This window comes from Hyla sarda, chromosome 1 (assembly GCF_029499605.1).
Source record: "Hyla sarda isolate aHylSar1 chromosome 1, aHylSar1.hap1, whole genome shotgun sequence".
Lineage (NCBI taxonomy): Eukaryota > Metazoa > Chordata > Amphibia > Anura > Hylidae > Hyla > Hyla sarda.
In genome coordinates this window covers 559,130,492-559,151,319 of record NC_079189.1, presented here as the reverse complement: position 1 = coordinate 559,151,319, position 20,828 = coordinate 559,130,492, and the positions used below count along the sequence as shown (strand labels likewise).

The 20,828-nt window shown below is 43.0% G+C and overlaps 1 protein-coding gene across 1 annotated transcript in view; it reads right to left on the bottom strand.

Moving 5' to 3' along the window:
• Positions 1–20,828, bottom strand: part of MTREX (Mtr4 exosome RNA helicase) — a 94,355-nt gene that overhangs the window by 69,129 nt on the left and 4,398 nt on the right. Inside the window, exons 2-8 of the mRNA XM_056542470.1 lie at positions 16,642–16,773; positions 12,853–12,919; positions 11,027–11,089; positions 10,349–10,461; positions 9,431–9,605; positions 5,955–6,045; positions 3,810–3,934 (exon numbers count right to left, since the gene is read on the bottom strand). Of these exons, the coding sequence (XP_056398445.1) occupies positions 3,810–3,934; positions 5,955–6,045; positions 9,431–9,605; positions 10,349–10,461; positions 11,027–11,089; positions 12,853–12,919; positions 16,642–16,773 (766 nt within the window). The remainder of the gene's footprint in view (positions 1–3,809; positions 3,935–5,954; positions 6,046–9,430; positions 9,606–10,348; positions 10,462–11,026; positions 11,090–12,852; positions 12,920–16,641; positions 16,774–20,828) is intronic.

The window sequence follows — 20,828 nt, the reverse complement described above, 5'->3', positions numbered from 1 at the left end:
GGCTCTATTGTAAAATCGAGTAGATTGTCTGCTATTAGTGTAGTGAGCCGATAGGAGGTGCTCATTAAAAAGGAGAACGGTAATTGGGCTGTTGTAATCTGAACCGAATAGATGGCGCCAAATTGTAAAGTGAGCTGTTTGGCTGCTGATACTCTGAAAGCCCCATAGGTGGCGCTAAGATTATTTTTAAAGGTAGCTGCACTCATATGAACCCAATAGAGGGTGATCTATATAGTAGTGAGTAATTAGGCTGCTGAGGTTGAGTAATTCCAAAAGATGGCGCTCAATAGTGTAATGTGTAGTTAGGCTGCTGAGGTTATGTGATTCCAATAGGTGGTGCTCAATAGCAGCTTAACTACACACTACTGTACTATTGAGCGCCACCTATTGGTACTACATAACCTCAGCAGCCTAACTACACACTACTGTACTATTGAGCACCACCTATTGGTACTACATAACCTCAGCAGCCTAACTACACATTACACTATTGAGCGCCATCTTTTGGAATTACACAACACCAGTGTGAACCCATCCTAACACTGAAAATACAGAGCTGAACAAGAAATAAGGCTGCATTCACACCACATTTTTGTAATACAGTTCCCGTATACGTTTTCTATGTAAAAATCACATGGAACAGTATTGGAAATCGTATGCATCGATTCTCCATTGAAAACCATATGCCAAAAGATGCATCAGGTTGTGTCCGTTTTGCATCCTGTACGGTTTAGTCAGGTTTTTTTCCTGTACCCAAAACCGTAGTCTACCACGGTTTTAGATCCGGTTGAATAACTGTATTAAACCATATAAGTAATTTTTTTTAACATGCGAGTCAATGGGAACCGTACAGAACTGTATGTGCATAGAGTTCCATCCGGTTTTTGACTTTGCACAGTTTTTTTCTTGGAATTTCAATCAAACAAGTAAAAAACTTTATTTAAAATTGAGTGAAAAGTTAAAAACGTATACGTTTTTTTCTTAAAAACGGATGCAACCGGATGTCAGTTTTAAAACCGTATACGGTTTTTAACTGTATACGGGTTAAATTTTGTACACACGTTTTGATACAGTTTAGTCAGGTTTGGAGGAATCGTTTTTTTCCTCAAAAACCTGATACGGGAACTTTATTGCAAAAACATGGTGTGAATGCACCCTAAAATGAAAAATAATTGTTTTGTCTGCATGTAGTACTTTATTAGTCAATATTTTTGGCATATATCAGATACTGTACTTGAGATTTTTTTTTTTTTTTTTTTTTTAACAAAAGGATAGGATTTACTATGCACAACTTTCCAAGTTCAGGTTTCCATTCATACTCTGCATAAAAAGGTATGTTAACACGTGTATATTTTTTCTGCAGATTTGATGTATCAGATTTTGCTATCCATTGAAGTCAATGGGCAGTAAAATCTGCAGCTGCAATGCAAATCTGCAACAAAAATATGCATGTGTGAACGTACCTTAATAAAGTGTATGAATGGAAACCTGGACATGGAAAGTTGTGCACAAACTTAGACGAAGAGGGTCTGAAAGATAATGTTGTGTCACTGGAATAAACATCAGGCTGTTTTACATCAACATCCTTGACCCGTCTTGTGCATTGTTTACCTGACGTTTCTTCGATAATGAGTGATTGAGTAGAATGTTTGTGCAGCATGTGGTACAGTGTATAGAGTAGGGAACCTGTGCTGTGTATTGTACTGTCATGCGATGTAGTATGATTTGTTATGATGACTGTATGGTTACCCAAGTTCTTTCTATCTATTGTAGAGACAACTTGTTTTGGCATTCACTTGCACTTCCCTCAGGCCCACCACAGACCACCTAAAGGCATCCTAGAATAGACACACATACATCTGTGGTGTGAGGCAGAAGCATGTATATTTCAGGAGGCCTGTAGGCGATATATGGTGGAACTGAGGTAGGTGCAAGCTAGTACTGAAATGAATTGTCAACCTGTCTTGTGCATCTATAGTGGTCATGTTTATTCCAGTGACAGCAGCATCTTTCAGACCCTCCTTTTGCTGTTCCGTTTACATACACCAGTTGTGATCCATCGTGAAATTAAGAGGGGTGAGATTTATTGCAAGGGGTGAGATTTATCTTATAAAAAGATTTTCTGTTGCCCATAACAACCAACACAGTTCAGCTTTCATTTTACCAGAGCAATATGACACATTAGACCGGGTTCACACTAAGGAATTTTCAGAGATTAATTAATTCAGTTTTGAAATTCCGCTGCCGCAGAGTCCCATTTCTGACAGTGGGATTCTGCTGCACCACCTATTGGAATCACATAACCTCAGCAGCCTAACTACACACTACTGTACTATTGAGTGCCACCTATTGAAATCACATAACCTCAGCAGCCTAATTACACACTACTGTACTATTGAGCGCCATCTATTGGACTTGCATAACCTCAGCAGCCTAACTACACACTACTGTACTATTGAGCACCACCTATTGAAATCACATAACCTCAGCAGCATAACTGCACACTACTGTACTATTGAGCACCACCTATTGGAATTACATAACCTCAGCAGCCCAACTACACATTACACTATTGAGCGCCATCTTCTGGAATTACACAACCTCAGCAGCCTAACTACTCACTACTATAGATCGCCCTCTATTGGGTTCTTATGAGTGCGGCTACCTTTAAAAATAATAATATTAGCGCCACCTATGGGGCTTACACAGTGCACACTGCAGTTTTCGTGGCAGACTTTCCGCCCAGAAAATCCCCTCAAACAATTCCTTCAGTACACTGAACTTGTTCAATGTTCTGGTGGATCTGCTCTCCGCAGAAATTGCTGTCTATGGGAAAAAATGTCTGCACACTCTGAATCTCTTGTCCGTCCAAAGATTATGCGGCATGAACCCGGCATTAAAGTTAAGCTCTTGCACTAAAGGTGTGTGTAGGCCCAGTGTAAACATCAACATACATATGAAAACACAATGAAATTTATGTTATGTTTAAATCTCATTCATTAATCCCTTCAGAACAAGGCCAATTTTCATTTTCCACACCTTCTTAAACCCATAACCCATAGAATGGACCCCCCCCAAAAATCTCCTACACCTGTCATTTTTCTCAGGAATAAGGAACTTTATTGTGTTTGATTTAAGCATATGCAATAAAGCTCCTTATTCCTGAATATACTTGGTAGCATGTGTGAAAAGAAGGTCCAAATACTGGCTGTATATGAGGACAGGTTGATTCCTAAATAAAAACGCTATTATTTCTTACCATAAGATGCTGTACAGAGGGGAAACTACTGATATTATACCTGATTATACCAGTTATCAAGAAGTACAATTGACATAATGTTCCTATCCCCCACAAAACATTGTGTGTATATAAACTAATTTTAACAGTCACGATAACATTTCTTCTTGGATTTAAGATCAGAAATGCATCTGCTTATTTAAAGTATGTTCAACATATCTGTTTCCAATACAGAGATGCATTTTATCCAGTTTAGTTTTTTTCTTAAAAATTATAAACCCACAACAAACATATAGCTCAACAGTGTATGCAAGAAGTGATGTGAAGAGAACATCAGACATTCAAATAAGCGCCCTCTATTGGTTTACACAATTGTAGCAGCCTAAAATACTAACATCCCTGTGAATCCAATAGGTGGCGCATAACCCCAATGTAAACTACTCCATACATACACTTTACGCCAATTACATGTTAAAAAAATAATAATAATAATCAACACCAATGCAATATTTCCTATTAGATAGCTACCGTTTTTTAATTATCTTAGTACAGACCAATGCAGGAATCTTACCTGTTTGTGCAGATGGCAGATCCATTCAGCAAACTGACGTGCATTAGGAATAGTTGCAGAAAGAAAAACATAGTGAACGTTGTCTGGCAGAAGAATGATTGTCTCTTCCCAGACGACCCCTCTCTCTGGTGAGGAAAAAAAAAAAAAAAGACAATTAAAACACTAATTCAGGTCACATTCTAAAAAGGTACAATTAATATTTTTATTGATAAGACCAACTTAAAAAAAATCAAATAGTAAGGTATGTATGCTACTATATTACACTTTGTAAAAGGGTTGTCTATCCAGCTTTTCTGGACCAATGAATGGCCAATCTGTTTAGCTGATCCATGTTCTCCTACATTAATGGATAACTAAGTAAATCTCCAAACTCTAAAACTTGGAAATGATGGGTATAAAAACCGTATAGGAGCTGTAATAGTCACACATGGCTGTTGGGCAGAAAACAAAACTTTAGAACAGAACTGTAGCGTTCCTTTACCATTCACAATTGTCCTTTGGCAGTCACTGGGGTCTAGTTATCATACAAATATAGGAATTGATGTTAGAAAAAAAAAAAAAAAAGTATATATTTAATAACATTTTATATAGACCCTGGAACGCGCCTCTTATGCTAAATTTTCTAATCCATCACCATTTAGTTACCTAACTTTACAGCAGCAAACTGAATAAATCAAATGGTACAAGTAAATTGTTAACTTTGTAATATAGAGGGAGATTTATCGAGGGATTTAAGCAGCTTTTTTGCTGACAAAAGTCGCACAAAAAGTCTCACGTGCGCCTAAGCAAGTTTTTGGGCGACTTTTGTGGGTAAGCAAAAAATACCAATCTGCTCTCAGATGCAGCAGACATGAAAGGAGAATAAAACCAGGCAGACGACAGTCTGGCTTACTGGTATAAGGACCATTGCACTCACTGGGTCATTCCTCTGGCAACCCCCTGGGTATGGAGAAAAATACGGCTACATAAGACAGAACCAGCACCTAATCCCCCTCGGCCATTTTAAATGCCCACCAGCTGGAAGGGGGAAAAGGAAGGTATGTCCCCGGCTGCCGAAGCGGGTGAGGAGGCCGGAGCTAAACCCGACTCCTCCAGCAAGATAGAGGCCGCCCGGCAGCGGGGAAAAAACAACAAACTGAACTGATGAAAAATTCAAAAATTTAATGAAAATGTAGCTTTTTTTAATTTGATACTCTGCTTATAAGGAAAATAGACAAATTATATATTGATTCAAAAATACAATACACATATGCCAACTTTACATTTTCATCATAAAGTCGATATGTTTTTACATTTGGAAGACGCCAGAAGGCTTCCAAGTTCAGCAGCAATTTTCCAATTTTTCACATAATTTTCAAAATCAGAATTTTTCAGGGACCAGTTCAGTTTTGAAGTGGATTTGAAGGGCCTTCATATTAGAAATACCCCATAAATGACCCCAATAAAAAACTACACCCCTCAAATTATTCCAAATGACATTCAGAAAGTATATTAACCTTTTTTTAGGTGTTTCACAGGAATAGCAGCTAAGTGAAGGAGAAAATTCAAAATCTTCATTTTTTACACTCGCATGTTCTTGTAGACCCAGTATTTGAAATTTTACAAGGGGTAAAAGGAGAAAAAGCCCCCCAAAATGTGTACTCAGGAGGGGGGGGGGGGGTGGGGTCTTTTGCCTTATACCGCTTGTGAAAATTAAAAAGTATGGGGCAACACCACCATAAAAAAAAAAAATTTACACTAACATGCTGGTGTAGACCCCAACTTTACCTTTTCATAAGGGGTAAAAGGAGAAAAAAAATTTGTAACAATTTCCTGAGTAAGGAAATACCCCATATGTGGCACTAAACTGTTTCCTTGAAATACGACAGGGCTCCAAAGCGAAAGAGCGCCATGCGCATTTGAGGCCTATTTTGGGGATTTGCATCCGCCACCAAAATACCTTAGGGAAGTGTTTCCCAAATAGGGCGCCTCCAGCTGTTGCAAACCTCCCAACATGCCTTGACAGTCAGTGGGAGAGGGGGGGGGGGAGAAAGAGCCAAATGGATTCTGAACAGGACAGATACAAACGGCAATGTGAACTTAGAAAATCCAGCATAAATGCAGCACGACACTGCTAACAATGACCAATAAGCCACTGGTACATACCAGAGTCTCTCATGTAGTGAATCTCATCAAAAATCACCCAGGCCACTTCCCTCATGACTTCAGAGCCTCTGTACAACATGCTCCGCAAAATCTGTACAAGATAAAGAACACATTAACTGTACCTCAAATATAGATATTATATAATGTTTATCACTGTCTGGTTAAAGGGTTTGTAACAAATGATATACTAGGGAATATGGAGGCAATAACAGGGGTGCAGAGGAGTCTCTCTGGAGGACAAGGCTTGTCTGCTTCTTCCAGCTCACCGGGAACCTGCCACCGGAGGACAGTCACAGTCCGCTGCCATGTTAAAAAAGCCCAATGGCTGCTTCCAACAAGAGCGAGCACAGATTTTATAAATTGACTGTGTCTGGTGTTGCTACAGCTCAGGTCCATTTCAGTCAATGGGTCTGAGCTGAAATACCAGACACAAGCTAGGCCAGGTTTAAAGGGGTAGTCCGGTGGAAAACTTTAAGTCAACTGATGCCAGAAAGGTAAACATATTTGTAAATTACTTGTATTCAAAAATCTTAATCCTTCCAGTCCCTATTAGTGGCTGTATACTACAGAGGAAATGCTTTTCTTTTTGGATTTCTTTTCTGTCTGTCCACAGTGCTCTTTGCCGACACCTCTCTCCATGTCCAGAGCTGTCCAGAGCAGGAGAAAATCCCCATAGCAAACATATGCTGCTCTGGACATTTCCTAAAATGGTCAGAGGTGTCAGCAGAGAGCACTGTGGTCATGACAGAAAAAGAATCCAAAAAGAAAATAATTTCCTCTGTAGTATAGAGCAGCTGATAAGCACTTAAGTACTACAACATATCTCTAATATAGTTTAATTAAAAAAAGTGATTTTAAAACAGTTTAACATCCCTTTTCAATTCGGCCACTAGGGGTCGCCCTCCTAGTGGCCGAATGCATTCAGCAGTGAAGTCACCACTGAATTTCGACTCGTTGAAGCCTGGCAACGAGTCGAAATTCAATCACTGCTGTGTTCGCTCCCGCCTGTCAGACAGGTGGGAGCGAGCGCTTTGAATGAAGAGGACGCGCGCAGGCTCGGGGACAAGGTAAAGTATTATGTTCACTGTATTATGTATACTGTTCACCTATACAGTATGCCTCCAGTTTCCCCACTACAACTCCCAGCATGCCCTGGAAGTTGTAGTGGGGAAGCCTGGAGGGACACTGAATAGGTGAACTGAGGGGGAGTGGGTTGAGCGGCGGGGAAGGAGTACTCTAGGTGAACTAAGGGGGAGAGGGAGTGAGTTGAGCGGCGCGACGGGGGGGGGGGTTGCGGGCTGCGCGGCGGGGAGCGGTATGTGCTCCGGTGTTCACCTATACAGGGTGCCTCCAGTTGTTTCCCCACTACAACTCCCAGCATGCCCTGACAGCCAATAGAAGTCAGGGCAAGCTGGGAGTTGCAGTGGGGAAACAGCTGGAGGCACCCTGTATAGGTGAACTACGGGCGGAAGTGCCGGCCCCAGCAGGCATCAGTGACGTGGTGCCTGCTGGGGAAGTCTGCCTGGTAGTGAGCACGCTACCAGGCAGACAAAAAAGCATTTTTAATATGTAAAAAAAAAAAAATTAAAGGCAGGGAGGGGGTTAGGGATAGATGGGTAATAGGCAGGGACAGAAAAAAAAAAGTGATGGTGGGAGCTACCCTTTAAACAAATAAAATAAACTTTTTTAACACCATTTGTGGAAGAAAGCAGGCAAGTTTTTTTCTGCAATACGTGGCAAAATCAACTCCTTCCTCAGTATGCATTTTGGACCTTAAAGGGGTACTCCACTGGATAATTTTTTTTTTATTTTTTATCAACTGGTGCCAAAAAGTTAAAACAGATTTGTAAATTACTTATATTACAAAATCTTAACCCTTCCAGTACTTAGCTGCTGTATGATCCACAGGAAGTTCTTTTCTTTTTGAATTTCCTTTGTCTGGCCACAGTGCTCTCTGCTGCCTCCTCTGTCCATTTTAGGAACTGTCCAGAGTAGGAGAGGTTTTCTATCCAATGTCTGATTGCAGGGGGTCCGCCACTGGGAGCCCCCGTGATCTCCGTGCAGCACACCGCATTCTCTGCCAGGCTGCTGCTCCAGTCTTGGAAACCTCTGCGTTTTCAGGACTGCAGACGTGAGATCATGCAACGCCCTCTCATGACATCACACCATGCCCCTCCATTAATGTCTATGGGAGGGGGCGTGACGGATGTCACACTCGCTCCCATAGACTTGAATGGAGGGGGTGTGGTGCGACATCACGTCTGTCTATGGAGCAGCACCAAAAACAGAATGCCGGGTGCTGCATGGAGATCGCAGGGGATTCCAGCGACAGGCCCCCAGCGAACCTTTGGAAAGGGGGATAAGATGTCTATGGCTGGAATACCCCTTTAATGCCATCATTTGGGGTAATATATGTTTTAGGTTAATTTTTATTAACTTTCTGTAGGTCAGATGGAAAAATTGCAATTTTGTCTTACATTTTAAACTTGTTTAAAACTTGTTGTTCATTATATGGCAAAATAACATAACAGCTTTATTCCATAAGTCAGTACAATTACTGTGATGCCAAACTTCAAAGTTGTTTTACAACACTGCCATAAAAGAAACACAAAGTGTTGCCACATTACAAAAGTCATCTTTTTTTGCCTGACCGCACTGATCGGCTAAATATTTACAGGAAAATTTATACTTTTTGGTTTACATAGGACTTCCTTTTAAATTGGTTTTGTCTTTTGGGGAGGCAGATTAACAATATACAGCAACCACGTTTTTTTGTTTTCTGTGGTTTTTGTTATTTTAAAATAGTGTTCATCATATTATTGTTAGGGTCGTCACGGACAGGACAATACTAAATAGGTGTATTTTATTCTACCAATGGGCAAGATCTTGAAGATAAAATGCAGGATCACATTAAAGGGGTACTCCGGTGAAAACCTTTTTTCTTTTAAATCAACTGATGGCAGAAAGTTAAACATTTGTAAATTAATTCTATTAAAAAATCTTAATCCTTCCAGTACTTATTAGCTGCTGAATACTACAGAGGAAATTCCTTTCTTTTTGGAACACTGATGACATCACGAGCACAGTGCTCTCTGCTGACATCTCTGTCCATTTTAGCAACCATGCATAGCAGATGTATGCTAAGGGCAGCATGGTGGCTCAGTGGTTAGCACTGCTGCCTTGCAGTGCTGGGGACTTGGGTTCAAATCCCACTAAGGACAACAATAAATAAAGCGTTGTTATAATAACGTCAGCAGAGAGAATTGTGCTCGTGATGTCATCAGAGAGCATTCCAAAAAAAAGAATTTCCTCTGTAGTATTCAGCAGTAACTTTCTGCCACCAGTTGATTTAAAAGAAAAAAGGTTTTCACCGGAGTACCCCTTTAAGAAAATAACTTTATATGGTGCTTAACAGATGATCATAAGAGGGATTTCAAAGAAAAAGTGACAAAAGTGCTATAAACTATTTTACGTACCTCTGTGGTCATAACTAGGCAGGACGCTGTAGGATTGATCGTGACATCTCCAGTCATTAAACCAACATCTTGGAATTCTTCATACATCTCTCTGTATTTCTGATTGCTCAGAGCTTTAATGGGGCTGGTGAAAATAACTCTTTGCTTTTCACGAAGAGCAAGAGCAATGGCATACCTGGCACAGAAAGGAAGAGGATATAAAAGGTGAACGCTGCATCCACAAAGCATATGGTCATATCATAAAATAATGGACTAAACAATAAAGAGGTAGTGCGTCCATAGACCTCTTATCCACAATCCAAAGGATAGGGGATAAGATGTCTGTTCGCGGGAGTCCCGCCACTGGGGACCCCCAATATCTCCTTGCTCCCTGTTCGTTTAGAGCATCGGGTGCAGAGCCGGAGGCTCGTTATGTCATGGCCACGCCCCATCAATGAAAGTCTATGGGAGGGAACGTGACAGCAGTCACGCCCCCTCACATAGACTTGCATTGAGGTGCATGGACGTGACTTCACGAGCCTCCGCCCGTATCGCCAGTCATCCGGCACAGAGCGAAGTTTTCTCCGTGCACCGGATGTCTGGGGTGCCACAACAGAGATCGCGATGTCCCCAGCGACCAGACATCTTATTCCCAATTCTTTGGTTAGGGTAGAAGATGTGTAGGGCGGAGTACCCCTCTAAGCTAAAGAGGTAAGAAGTTGTGGCGCATGATGACGTTCCGTAAAGTTCCATGCAGTGTGAATTTTAGCTGCAACTCAAAATTGCAGCAGATTGTGTTACAGATTTACTGCAGATTTTACACTGAAAGTGGTGAAAATTTGTTGTACAAATCTTTGACAAGTTACCTTGTTGATAAAATTCAAATATCTGCTCTATTTCTGCCACATTAAACGTGAATTAAACTTAATATTAACTTACTCTGCACAAACTGTTTTTCCAGCCGATGTATGAGCGGACACAAGGACAGACTGATTGTTGTCTATGCAAAGAATGGCTTCTTTCTGAAAGGCATCCAATATGAAGGGGTATTCCTGAAAATAAAGAATAAAGTCTATACTAAAAGATTTATAAAGCAAATGTTCAAAACAAAACAGAAGCCAGTTACGCTGGACGAAAGTAATGAAAACCAAAAGTAGTAAAACAATTCATAAAACATTTTACCAAAAAAAAAAAATGCAAGCACAATGATTACGTTAACAACTTCGTCATATCTAATCACTGCACCTGCACATTTTCAGTACATCAGTCTACAGAAGGTGTACCAGGCTAGCAAGGGTGCCTGGAGAACTACTGACGCTGCCCCAAATAGAAAGTGTCAGTACACAAGGAACAGAATGAGCTGGAGCAATGTTTTAAATGAAGGAATAAATTATTTTATTATGTTTATGTATGTATGCTGCAGTGATTAACAGACAATGCGCCTCCAGCTGTTGCAAAACTCACTCCTAGCATCTCCAGACAGTCTTTGGCTATCTGGGCTTGCTAGGAGTTGCAGTTTCGCAACAGCTGGAGGCACATTGGTTAGAAGACACTGGCCTACCGTATATATTGTATTTCTAGCACTTGTAATATTTTTTAACCCGTTTAATCACCCACCTTAGCAGCTTTGCCAACTCGTGGCTTCAGTGGTATATAGTCATCATCTGCAGGTAGAGCGACCTAAAAAAATAATTAAAAATAATAATTTACAAATTATATCTTCTGTACAGTGCAGAAGACTCCATACAACATGGTGGTATTCATATAGGACTACAGTTACCATGAATGATCTTGCTCCAAAGAAGCAATGTCCTTCGGTTTAGGTCAGTCCTGTAATGTATCAGTCATTTTCATCAATGTACAAATGCACTAAACGTAAACTACTGACTGTTTAGAAGACCTGTATAAGGCTGCATTCACATCTTGTTTTTGCAATAAGGTTCCCATATACAGTTTCAGTAAAAAAAAAAAAAAAGGAACCGTATTGCAAACCATGTATAGACATTTCATAGAAAACCGTATGCCAACCGTAGCATCAGGTTGTGTACGTTTTGCATCATACACGGTTTTATCTGTTTTTTTTCCCTGTCTCAAAAACCGTAGTCTACTACGGTTTTATGTCCGGGTGAAAAACCGAATACAACCCGTATACATTTTTTTTTTTTTTTTAAATGGTGGTCTATGGGAACTGTACTGAACCGCATGTGCGTACGGTTCCATCCGGTTTGCACAATACGGTTTTGCAGTTTACACATGCGTAGTGGACGCCGAAAGTTCTTCCCACAAATAGAACAAGAAGAACTTTAATTAAGGACAAACATAAAACCGTGTATTTTTTTTTTAAAATTAAACTTATTAAACCGTATGCAACCAGACATCCGTTTTCAAACCGGATACGGTATAAAACCGTAGAGAGGTCTATACGGTTGTACACGGTTCGGTACGGTTTTGAGAGACATAAGTTATGTTTTTTTTTTTTTTTTTTTACAAAAAACCTGATACGGGAACCATATTGCAAAAACGAGATGTGAATGCAGCCTAAGCCGGCTAACGTCCATCTATGCTAAGAATTATGAGTGAGCATTCGTTTTTAATGCTAAATGTGGCACCAAAACCCTTTTAGAACAGAGTTGCAGAACTGCTTCAGACTATAAAAATCCTTACAGTGATCAATAGAAGGGGAGGAATTGTTCTCCGCACGCAGACTCCCCCTCCCATCAATACTTCTTACAAAAGTTTTCTAAACTGAGATTTTCCCTGTAAACAACTTGCCACGGCAAAAATTAAATAAATCTGCTACACAAATAAAAAATAAACTGATAATTGATTAAATCCATCACTCATCCTACAAACATAGAAGTAGTGATGCAAGCTTTAGCAGAGCCCCCATACAAATTCGACAGTCAGCAAAACCTGTCAATTTCATTGAGACACGCTGATTGTCTAATACAGCGTTTCCCCAACTAGGATGCCTCCAGCTGTGGCCAAACTTCAACTCCCAGCATGCCCGGACAGCCTTCGGGTGTCCGGGCATGCTAGGAGTTGTAGCTTGGCCACAGCTGGAGGCACCCTAGTTGGGGAAACACTGGTCTAATGTGTATGGTAGCCTCTTGACATTCCCCAGACAGTTAAGGAACACTGAATTCAAACCATTTAATCCTTTTGTTCTCAGGAAGATAATTTTTAGAGTGTGAGCAACTTACAAGCCTCTGTCCTTTTAGAACACGTGTATAGGGAGTGTGGAAAAGAGATCTGTCAGTCAAACGCACATTTCTGTACTGTCAGCTTAAAGGGGTTATCCCCTATACACAGGATGGGGAAAACTGGCTGATTGGTGGGGGCCCATCCGCTGAAACCCCAACCAATCATGAGAACGGAGAACGACTGCCTGAAACTATAGTGTGGACAATACACGTCTTATGGCAGCTATCACCAGGACTTACCTCATGGGTGCAGCCTTCAACGCTGTCAAGTTCTTGCACTTTCACCCTTGGCATCAAGTCGGCTAGGCTGGAAGCAAAATAGATCTGCGGTAAGTGCATTGATATTATTAATAGTATTTGTTTCTCAAACTGTTACAGTGATAAACAGTAATAAAGACTGGAAAGGGACCAGAGAAGTGTCAACAGGGGATTGGTTAGGGTTAGTTATTTAGAAAAGATTTCATGGCGTTGGACAAACCCCTTAAGGGTACAATCACACATACAGTATCCTCACATGTGCGTTCAATGTAAACAAAATTACTGAACAAACGCTTTAACCCATTAACGACCAAGGACGTGTATACACATCATCGTGCCTTTAACTGTGTATGGCGGCCAGCCCCCAGCTGATTCGTGTAGCTGGGGTTAATAGCCTACATGCAGCAATCGCCACTCCATTAGATCGCCGCTGTCAAAGCAGACAGTGGAGTCTAAAAGGGACCTATTAACACTCCCTGGTGGGAAAAAAGTTTAAGTTATTTTTATTTTATTTTTTTAAACACCTATTAACCCCTCCCATATTAAAAGTTTAAAATCCCTACTTTTCCCAAATTTCATATATAATTTTTTTTTTTTTTTTTTTTTAAATAGCCCCTTGCCGCAAAGCGCAGTTTCTAAACGGCGCTGCGGCATGGCAGGGTTATGAAGCGAGCTCAAGAGCTAAGCTCGCATCCTACCCTCACGCTTTCAGCTGCTATCAGCAGCCAGGACCCGTGGCTAGTGCCGGACATCGCCGTTCAGGCAAATGTCCTGCATTAACTCTTTAGACGCGGCGATCAAAGTTTTTTGCCGCAGCTAAAGTGAAAGCTCCCCTGCAGCTGTGTCGGGCTGATCGGGACCACCGCGGTGTACCATTCAGATAGGACGCACAAGGAGGGTCCCTTACCTGCCTCCTCCACGTCCGATCGTTAAATGACTGCTCAGTGCTTGAGATCCAGGCAGGAGCAGTCAAGCAGCGATAACACTGATCAATGCTATGCTATGGCCATGAACTGATCAGTGCCTGCAATCTGTATAACGCATGTTATAGTACCCTATGGGGGCTATAACATTGCAAAAAAAATAAATAAATAAAGCACACAAACATGATTTCATAAAATAGAAGTATGAATCACGCCCCTTTTCCCCATTTAAAAAAAATAAAATAAACTGTAAATAAAAATAAACATGTGGTATCACCACATGCGTAAATGTCAGAACTATAAAAATATGTCGTTAATTAAACCGCACCATCAAAGGTGTACGCGTAAAAAAAATTCAAGAGTCAAAAATTGGAAAATTTTTGGTCACTTTGTATACCCTAAAAATGTATAAAAAAACCATCCAAACAAAAATGGTACCAATAAAAACTTCAGATCACGGCGCAAAAAATGAGCACTCATACATCCCTGTATATGGAAAAATAGTTATAGGGGTCAGAAAAAGACAATTTTACACATACTAATTTTGGTGCATGTAGTTATAATTTTAAGTAGTAAAATAAAACCTATATAAATTGGGTATCTTTGTAACTGTATGGACCTACAGAATACAGATATGTTGTCATTTTTACTAGGGACGTCCCGATACAGATACTGGCATTGGTATCGGGCCGATACTACCCATTTGCATGGTATCGGGGACTTGTTAATGTCCCCGATACCATGCCCGATACCTGGTGCCGCTCTGCTGCCCTGTTCTCCTGTCCTCCAGTCCGCATCATAGTGTTCCATGGAGGAGCATGTGACACACGTCAGTCCACCTCCTCCCCTGCACCCAGCGTAATGCTACGGAGGAAGCAGAGTGGCGTGTATGTCACATGCTCCTCCATAGGACGACACGATGTGGACCGGAGGACGGGGCAACAGAGTAGCAGCACCAGCACCCGACCAGAGGAGGTGAGCTGCCTGCAAGGAGGGGGCTGCTACTAATGTCTAAACGGGGGGGGGGGGGGACCCTGCTGCTGTCTAAAGGGGGGCTGCTAATTATGTCTACAGGGGGGCTGCTGCTAATGACTGCCAGGGGGCTGCAGCTAGTGTCTGCAAGGGGATACTACCTACTATTAAAGACAATCTTACAGCAGCGTCACCTGCACTAACTTGAATTTATGGGTAGATAGTGCCGGTGACCCGATTTCTACCGCTGCTCACCATGTGGTCATCTGTCTCACCGCCAATGCAAATTCCCTTTTCTGTCCAATGGAGAAGAGAGAAATCTTGGCTCATATTACAGCAGCCGCCTCCAATGTACACAACAAGGACCCACATATCATACGGTAAGCAGCGACAGAAACCGGGTCACCCTGGTGTGTGATTCCTTTAAAAATATAAGTACTCGTACTTGGTATCGGCGAGTACTAGAATTAAAGTATCGGTACTCTGTCTTAAAAACTGGTATCAGGACATCCCTAATTTTTACCGAAAGGTACACTGCATAGAATCTGAAGCCTCCAAAAGTTACAAAATGGCGGGGGTTTTTCCCCTCCCCCAATTTTGCCCCACAAATATTTTTTTTCTGGTTTCACCATAAATTCTGTGGTGAAATGACAGGGATGCTGAATTCCTATCGCCCGATGCCAAGGACATGCGCCGCCGGGCAGGTGAATTTTTCAGGCCCTTAGTCCCAAGCAGGACAGGAACTGAAAGCCCCCCGACAAGCACAGTGACGCTCATAGCGGAGTATGGAGCGTGCTCCAGACTCATGCCCGCACCATACTCTGTAGCCCCCAGCTGTTTTCAGCTGGGGGCCGCCGCTAATTGCCAGCATGCGGTGATCACCATGGCTGGCTATTACCCCCTAGATCGGCTAAAAGGGACATGTGAATGCTCCCTGTGGGCTAGATGGCCCCCCCCTCAGGTGGGATTAGAGGTGTTGGGGATTTGGTTAGATGTGGGCGATCCACTATAGAGGTAGCCGTAGGGCTGACCTGTTTCCCTGGTGTCCGTGGCTCTGTCATTGATAGAGCCTGGTCCAGTCAGGCTCTATCAATGGATCACAGAGCACACAGATCAATGGAGTTCAATAGAAATTTTTTTTAATAAATGCTTTAGTAAAAGTTTAAAAGACACACATTAACCCCTTCCATGTTAAAAGTTCACATCACCCCCTTTTCCTATATAAAAACATGTAAACATAATAAAAATGTACATATCTGGTATTGCTGCGTGTGTAATTGTACGAACTATTAAAATATAACATTATGTATCCTGTACGGTAAATTATCTAAATGTAGGGATTCTCTGGTGGAAAACCATTTCTCTATCCACAGGATAGGGTATAAGTATCTGATCGCAGGGGTCTGACCGCTGGGCCCCCCTGCAATCTCCAGATCATGTGCTGTAGATGACACTTACTCAATGCATTCTCTATGGGCATACAGCACTCTGGCATCTCTAGCACTCCCAGCAGCATGCACCCTCTGTAATAGCTGGGTCCTTGTTTGGGAGATTGCTGGGGGTCTCAGTGGTCAGACTCCTCCACGATCAGTTTTTCATTTGCAAGCTTGAATGCTAAGCTCCCAGCCACCCAAAAAATATAGTAAGTGGCAATGCATGCAGCATCACTGCTTACCTCAAGGTGACTGTACACATCAGTGTATGCTTCACCACCCAATATAGAGTAGAGACTCCCGAACATTATTTATCAAAAAAATAAAATTCAGAGGAATCCACATTTTGGGGGAAATTTGGAGCAAATTCAATTAATTGGCACAGAACTAAATCATCTCTAATCAAAGTTTCTCAGGAACCATAACTAAGGATTCATTCTTACTTGACATCATCCGACGATGAAGGTTCCAGTTTTATCTTCTTTCCAAAAATACATTCCTCTGGAGCTTCCAAGGTGCTGGCCTCTCTTTTGGTTGCGGGAGCAGATCCTATGACTGGCTTTGCATTTTTCTTCCTAAAAGAGCAGATAAGAATGCATAAAAAAAAATAAAAAATTAAGTCACCATGAAGGTAATCTTGAATCCATCTACGGGTTTATGGGAACAGGGTATATAGTAGATATACACCTCATGAGACTGATCAGACATTCAGTTCTTGCTGTGTTCTTAGTTTCAGCGAAAAAGAAAAGTGCTAAAAAAAATGTTATGCAATTGTGCAAGTCACAGAAAATTTTTTTCAATCGCAGCAGAAACCCCTAAAAATTTTAAATGCAGTAAAAATTTTAAGCAAAGATTCACTTAACTGAATTGTTTCTATAGATAAAATTAGGGCTGCAACAATTAATCGATTTGATAGATAATATTCGATAACGGGATTTGTTGTAGACGATTTCAGTTATTGAATAATCGGCAGATTTTTTGTAAAAGGGAAGGAGGCAGCGCCACAAACCCCAGAGTAGAACGTGCAGGCGGTCATGAGGCTGCTGGGATCGGGCGGTCAGGCGCTATTATGCCTGCACATCCAACAGATTCCACACCGCCGCAGCCTCTGCAAGTTAAGAAAGTCCTGGAGCGCTGATGGGACGCCATGTCCCTGCTTGCGCCCCCTCTGCCCCGGAAGAGAGCGCTTACACACTTACATTGCAGAGCGTACCAAGCACTCATGGAGGTGCACACACAACTCCTGCACCTCTACTCATATATAAAGCTTATCTGTATCCTGCTATCATTTATGTAGAGGTCCTGAAATGTATTATTCTTTCCAGTAACCATTAATAGCTGTGAGGACAAGAAATAACCCCACCACCCCCTGTGGATACAGAGTGGCAAAGGCCAAACAGGAAGTGCTTTGTACCCACGTGGGGGGTGATCTGCACAGGGGACAGAGCTGGAGGGGACAGGTACTGCTATGTATACAGCTAGAGATCAGGGCATGGTATAGAGGAGGAGATTTTTTTTGTACTTACCTTAAAATCTCTTTCCTCAGCTTTAATTGGGGGGGGGGGGGGGGGCACACATACCGGTGGGTCAGGGAATGCAGAATTCCTATCATCCGACGCGCAAGACATGCAGTTCCGGGCAGGTGAATTTTGCCGGCCTTTAGCAGGGCCGGACGTGACAACCACGGCAGTGCTCAACAGTCTGTATTGAGCAGCGCCCAACTCGTGCCCGCTCCATATTCTGCAGCCCTCGGCTGTTCTCAGTAGCTGAGGGCCGCCGCTAATAGCCAGCATGTGGCTGGCTATTAACGCTTTAAATCCACCGCTGGATCACCCCCCCCCCCCCCCCCACAGCACAATCGCGAGGGGAGATCCACTATAGAGGTAGCCAGAGTGCTTACCTCTGTTCCCTGCTGTGCCGTGGCTCTGTCATTGATAGATCCTGGCTGGACTAGGCTCTATCAATGGTTCACAGATCAATGGAGTTCATTAGAACTCTATTGATCTGTATGAGGAATCTAATGATTCCTCCTAAAAGTCTAATAAAGTGTAAAAATAAAAAAATAAAAGTTTTAATAAAAGTGTACCTCATGAAACAAACTTTATATATTAAAGATAAAGCCCTACTGAACAACTTTTTAATTGCTTTTATTAAAAAAAAAATGTCCTCCTTTTAGAGTTGGGCGGTATGACCAAATGTGTGCATCACGGTATTTTTGTAACTTATGGCGGCTCCACGGTATATAACAGTATTCCACCCCCCCAAATCATGTGACCCATGAGCGCTGTTCTGCCCCCCCCCCCCCCCCAATTACTTATCAGCCCAGCGCTGCACTGTCCCCATCGGGGTACTACTCACGTCCAACGCAAGATCTGCCTCCCTTATCCTCCTTTTTGTTGTAGGCTGCCGGCGCTGACGCTCTATACTGTACGCTGTATACCTATGCCCGGGCTGCAAAAGATAAACTTTAACTCCCCTTCCTACGTCGGCCTCACGCTCTTCCTGGGGTTGGTAAGTCGGAGAGCAGTCAGCCCATCACCGGCCGCAGCAATGTTCACCCTCAGCCGGTGATAGGCTGAGCCCCCTCATGTAAGAAGCCGGCTGGTGATAAGCTGACGGCTCTCAGACGTTCACGTCTCCAGTTATCAGGTCCGGACCGATGGGGAAGGTGAGTTAAAGTTTATTTTGTTTGTGTTTTGCAGCTCGGGCATAGGGATACAGCGAACAGTATAGAGTGTCAGCGCCGGCGGCCCGCAACAAAAAGGAGGACTAGGGAGGCAGCGCTTGCGGGTGATATGAGAGTAGTACCCCGATGGGGAAAGCACAGCGGGGGGGGGGGGGGGGGCAGAACAGCGCTCGCGGGTCACATATTAGTTCCCAGATGTGGGGACAGCACAGCGCTGGGTTGATAATTCATTCATTACTGAGAGGGAGGGGGCCTAACCGGTATTGCGGTATGGGAAAAAATCATATCGTGCATCACAAAAATTTCGGTATTTGGTATGAACCGACATATCGCCCAGCACTACCTCCTTTCACGTTTTTTTTTTTTTTTTTTACTTTAACCCTTTAAGGACTGAGCCCTTTTGCACCTTAAGGACACAGCCCTTTTTTGCAGTTCTGACCACTGTCACTATGCATTAATAACTCTAAGATGCTTTTACCGATTATTCTGATTCCGAGATTTTTTTTTTGTGACATATTCTACTTTAACATAGCAGTAAATTTTTGTCGTTACTTGCAATTTTCAAAACTTTCATGAAAATTTCTAAATCTGAAGGGACAGATGTTACAGAACTACAACTCCCAGCATGCCTGGGCAGTCTAGGCATGCTGAGAGTTGCAGTTTCGCAACATCTGGAGGGCTACCGTTTGGGCACCACTGTATAGTGGTCTCCAAACTTTGACCCTCCAGATGTTGCAAAACTACAACTCCCAGCATGCCCAGACAGCCTTTGGCTCCGCGCTGTCGCCTCCCTACCCCCGCCGCTGATCTCTGCTGATGCCACAGATGATCGGCGGTCCCTACCGCATTAAAGTCCCCAGGTACCGGACGCCATCTTCTCCCCCCGATCTGCCCGACATCCAGGGGTGGGCAGAGCTGGGGGGGTTTACATGGTAACCCCCTGTCTTCAACTGCCATTGGTCAGTAGTCATTGCTGACTAATGGCAGGGGATAGGAGGGGGTGGCACCACTGCAACCTCGCTCCTATCCCTTAGGATGATCTGGGCTGTCACTGACCGCTCCGATCATCCCTATTTTCCGGGTGATTGGGTCACTAGAGACCCGATAAGCCCGGAATAGCGACAAATCGATTTGCTGCGATCGCCGACATGGGGAGGCGATATGCCGGGATGCCTGCTGAATGATATCTCGCAGGCATCCCAGTCTGGTCCCCCGCCCAGCAAGCAGCGGGGACTGGAATTCCACTGGGCGTATCCATACGCCCTCCGTCCTTAAGAGGTTAAAAACTTCTCCACTAGGAGTCTCCCTAGCAATCCTGTCAGCAAGCATTTCCGTGAGAGAGTCTGAATTCAGCTCAATGCAGCTCCCTCCTGTCAGACAGGCAGTCAGGAGGGAGACCACTGAGTTGTACACAAGCAGGGAGCAAACAGAGAGGATCTACTACTACCTAACGTGCTACTACCCAATGTGGGCAGCCTGCCGCCTACCTAATGTGGGGAACCCCCAGAAGTAGTACCCCCCATCATCCGTCAGCTCATGCTATTACCAACACGCGGTAGAGGGAATGGGGGGGGGGGGGTTGCTGGGGGCATTATATGTAAGGGGCGCATGCGGCCCAGCCTCACCCAGCTGATACCTCCAGTGGCCCCCGGATAATTTGAGTTGGAAACCCCTGGTATAGATAGATATTGTAGGGATTTCCCTCTGGGGTTAGCTCTGGGATTGTCCTTAACACCGCCACAGGACATCTTTCTATTCAGCAGGCAAACAGTTCTTTCTGCAAATCTGGCTCCTTGCCAACTTTATTAGACAGGTTGCAGGATTAACAAAAATATAAAATACAGGAAGCTAAACAAAATCCTAGGCCGTCCAGCCACTAACTACACATTAGATACTTCCCTCTCTATCCACTGGTAAGCTAGTCTCCACCAGCTTAAAACACAA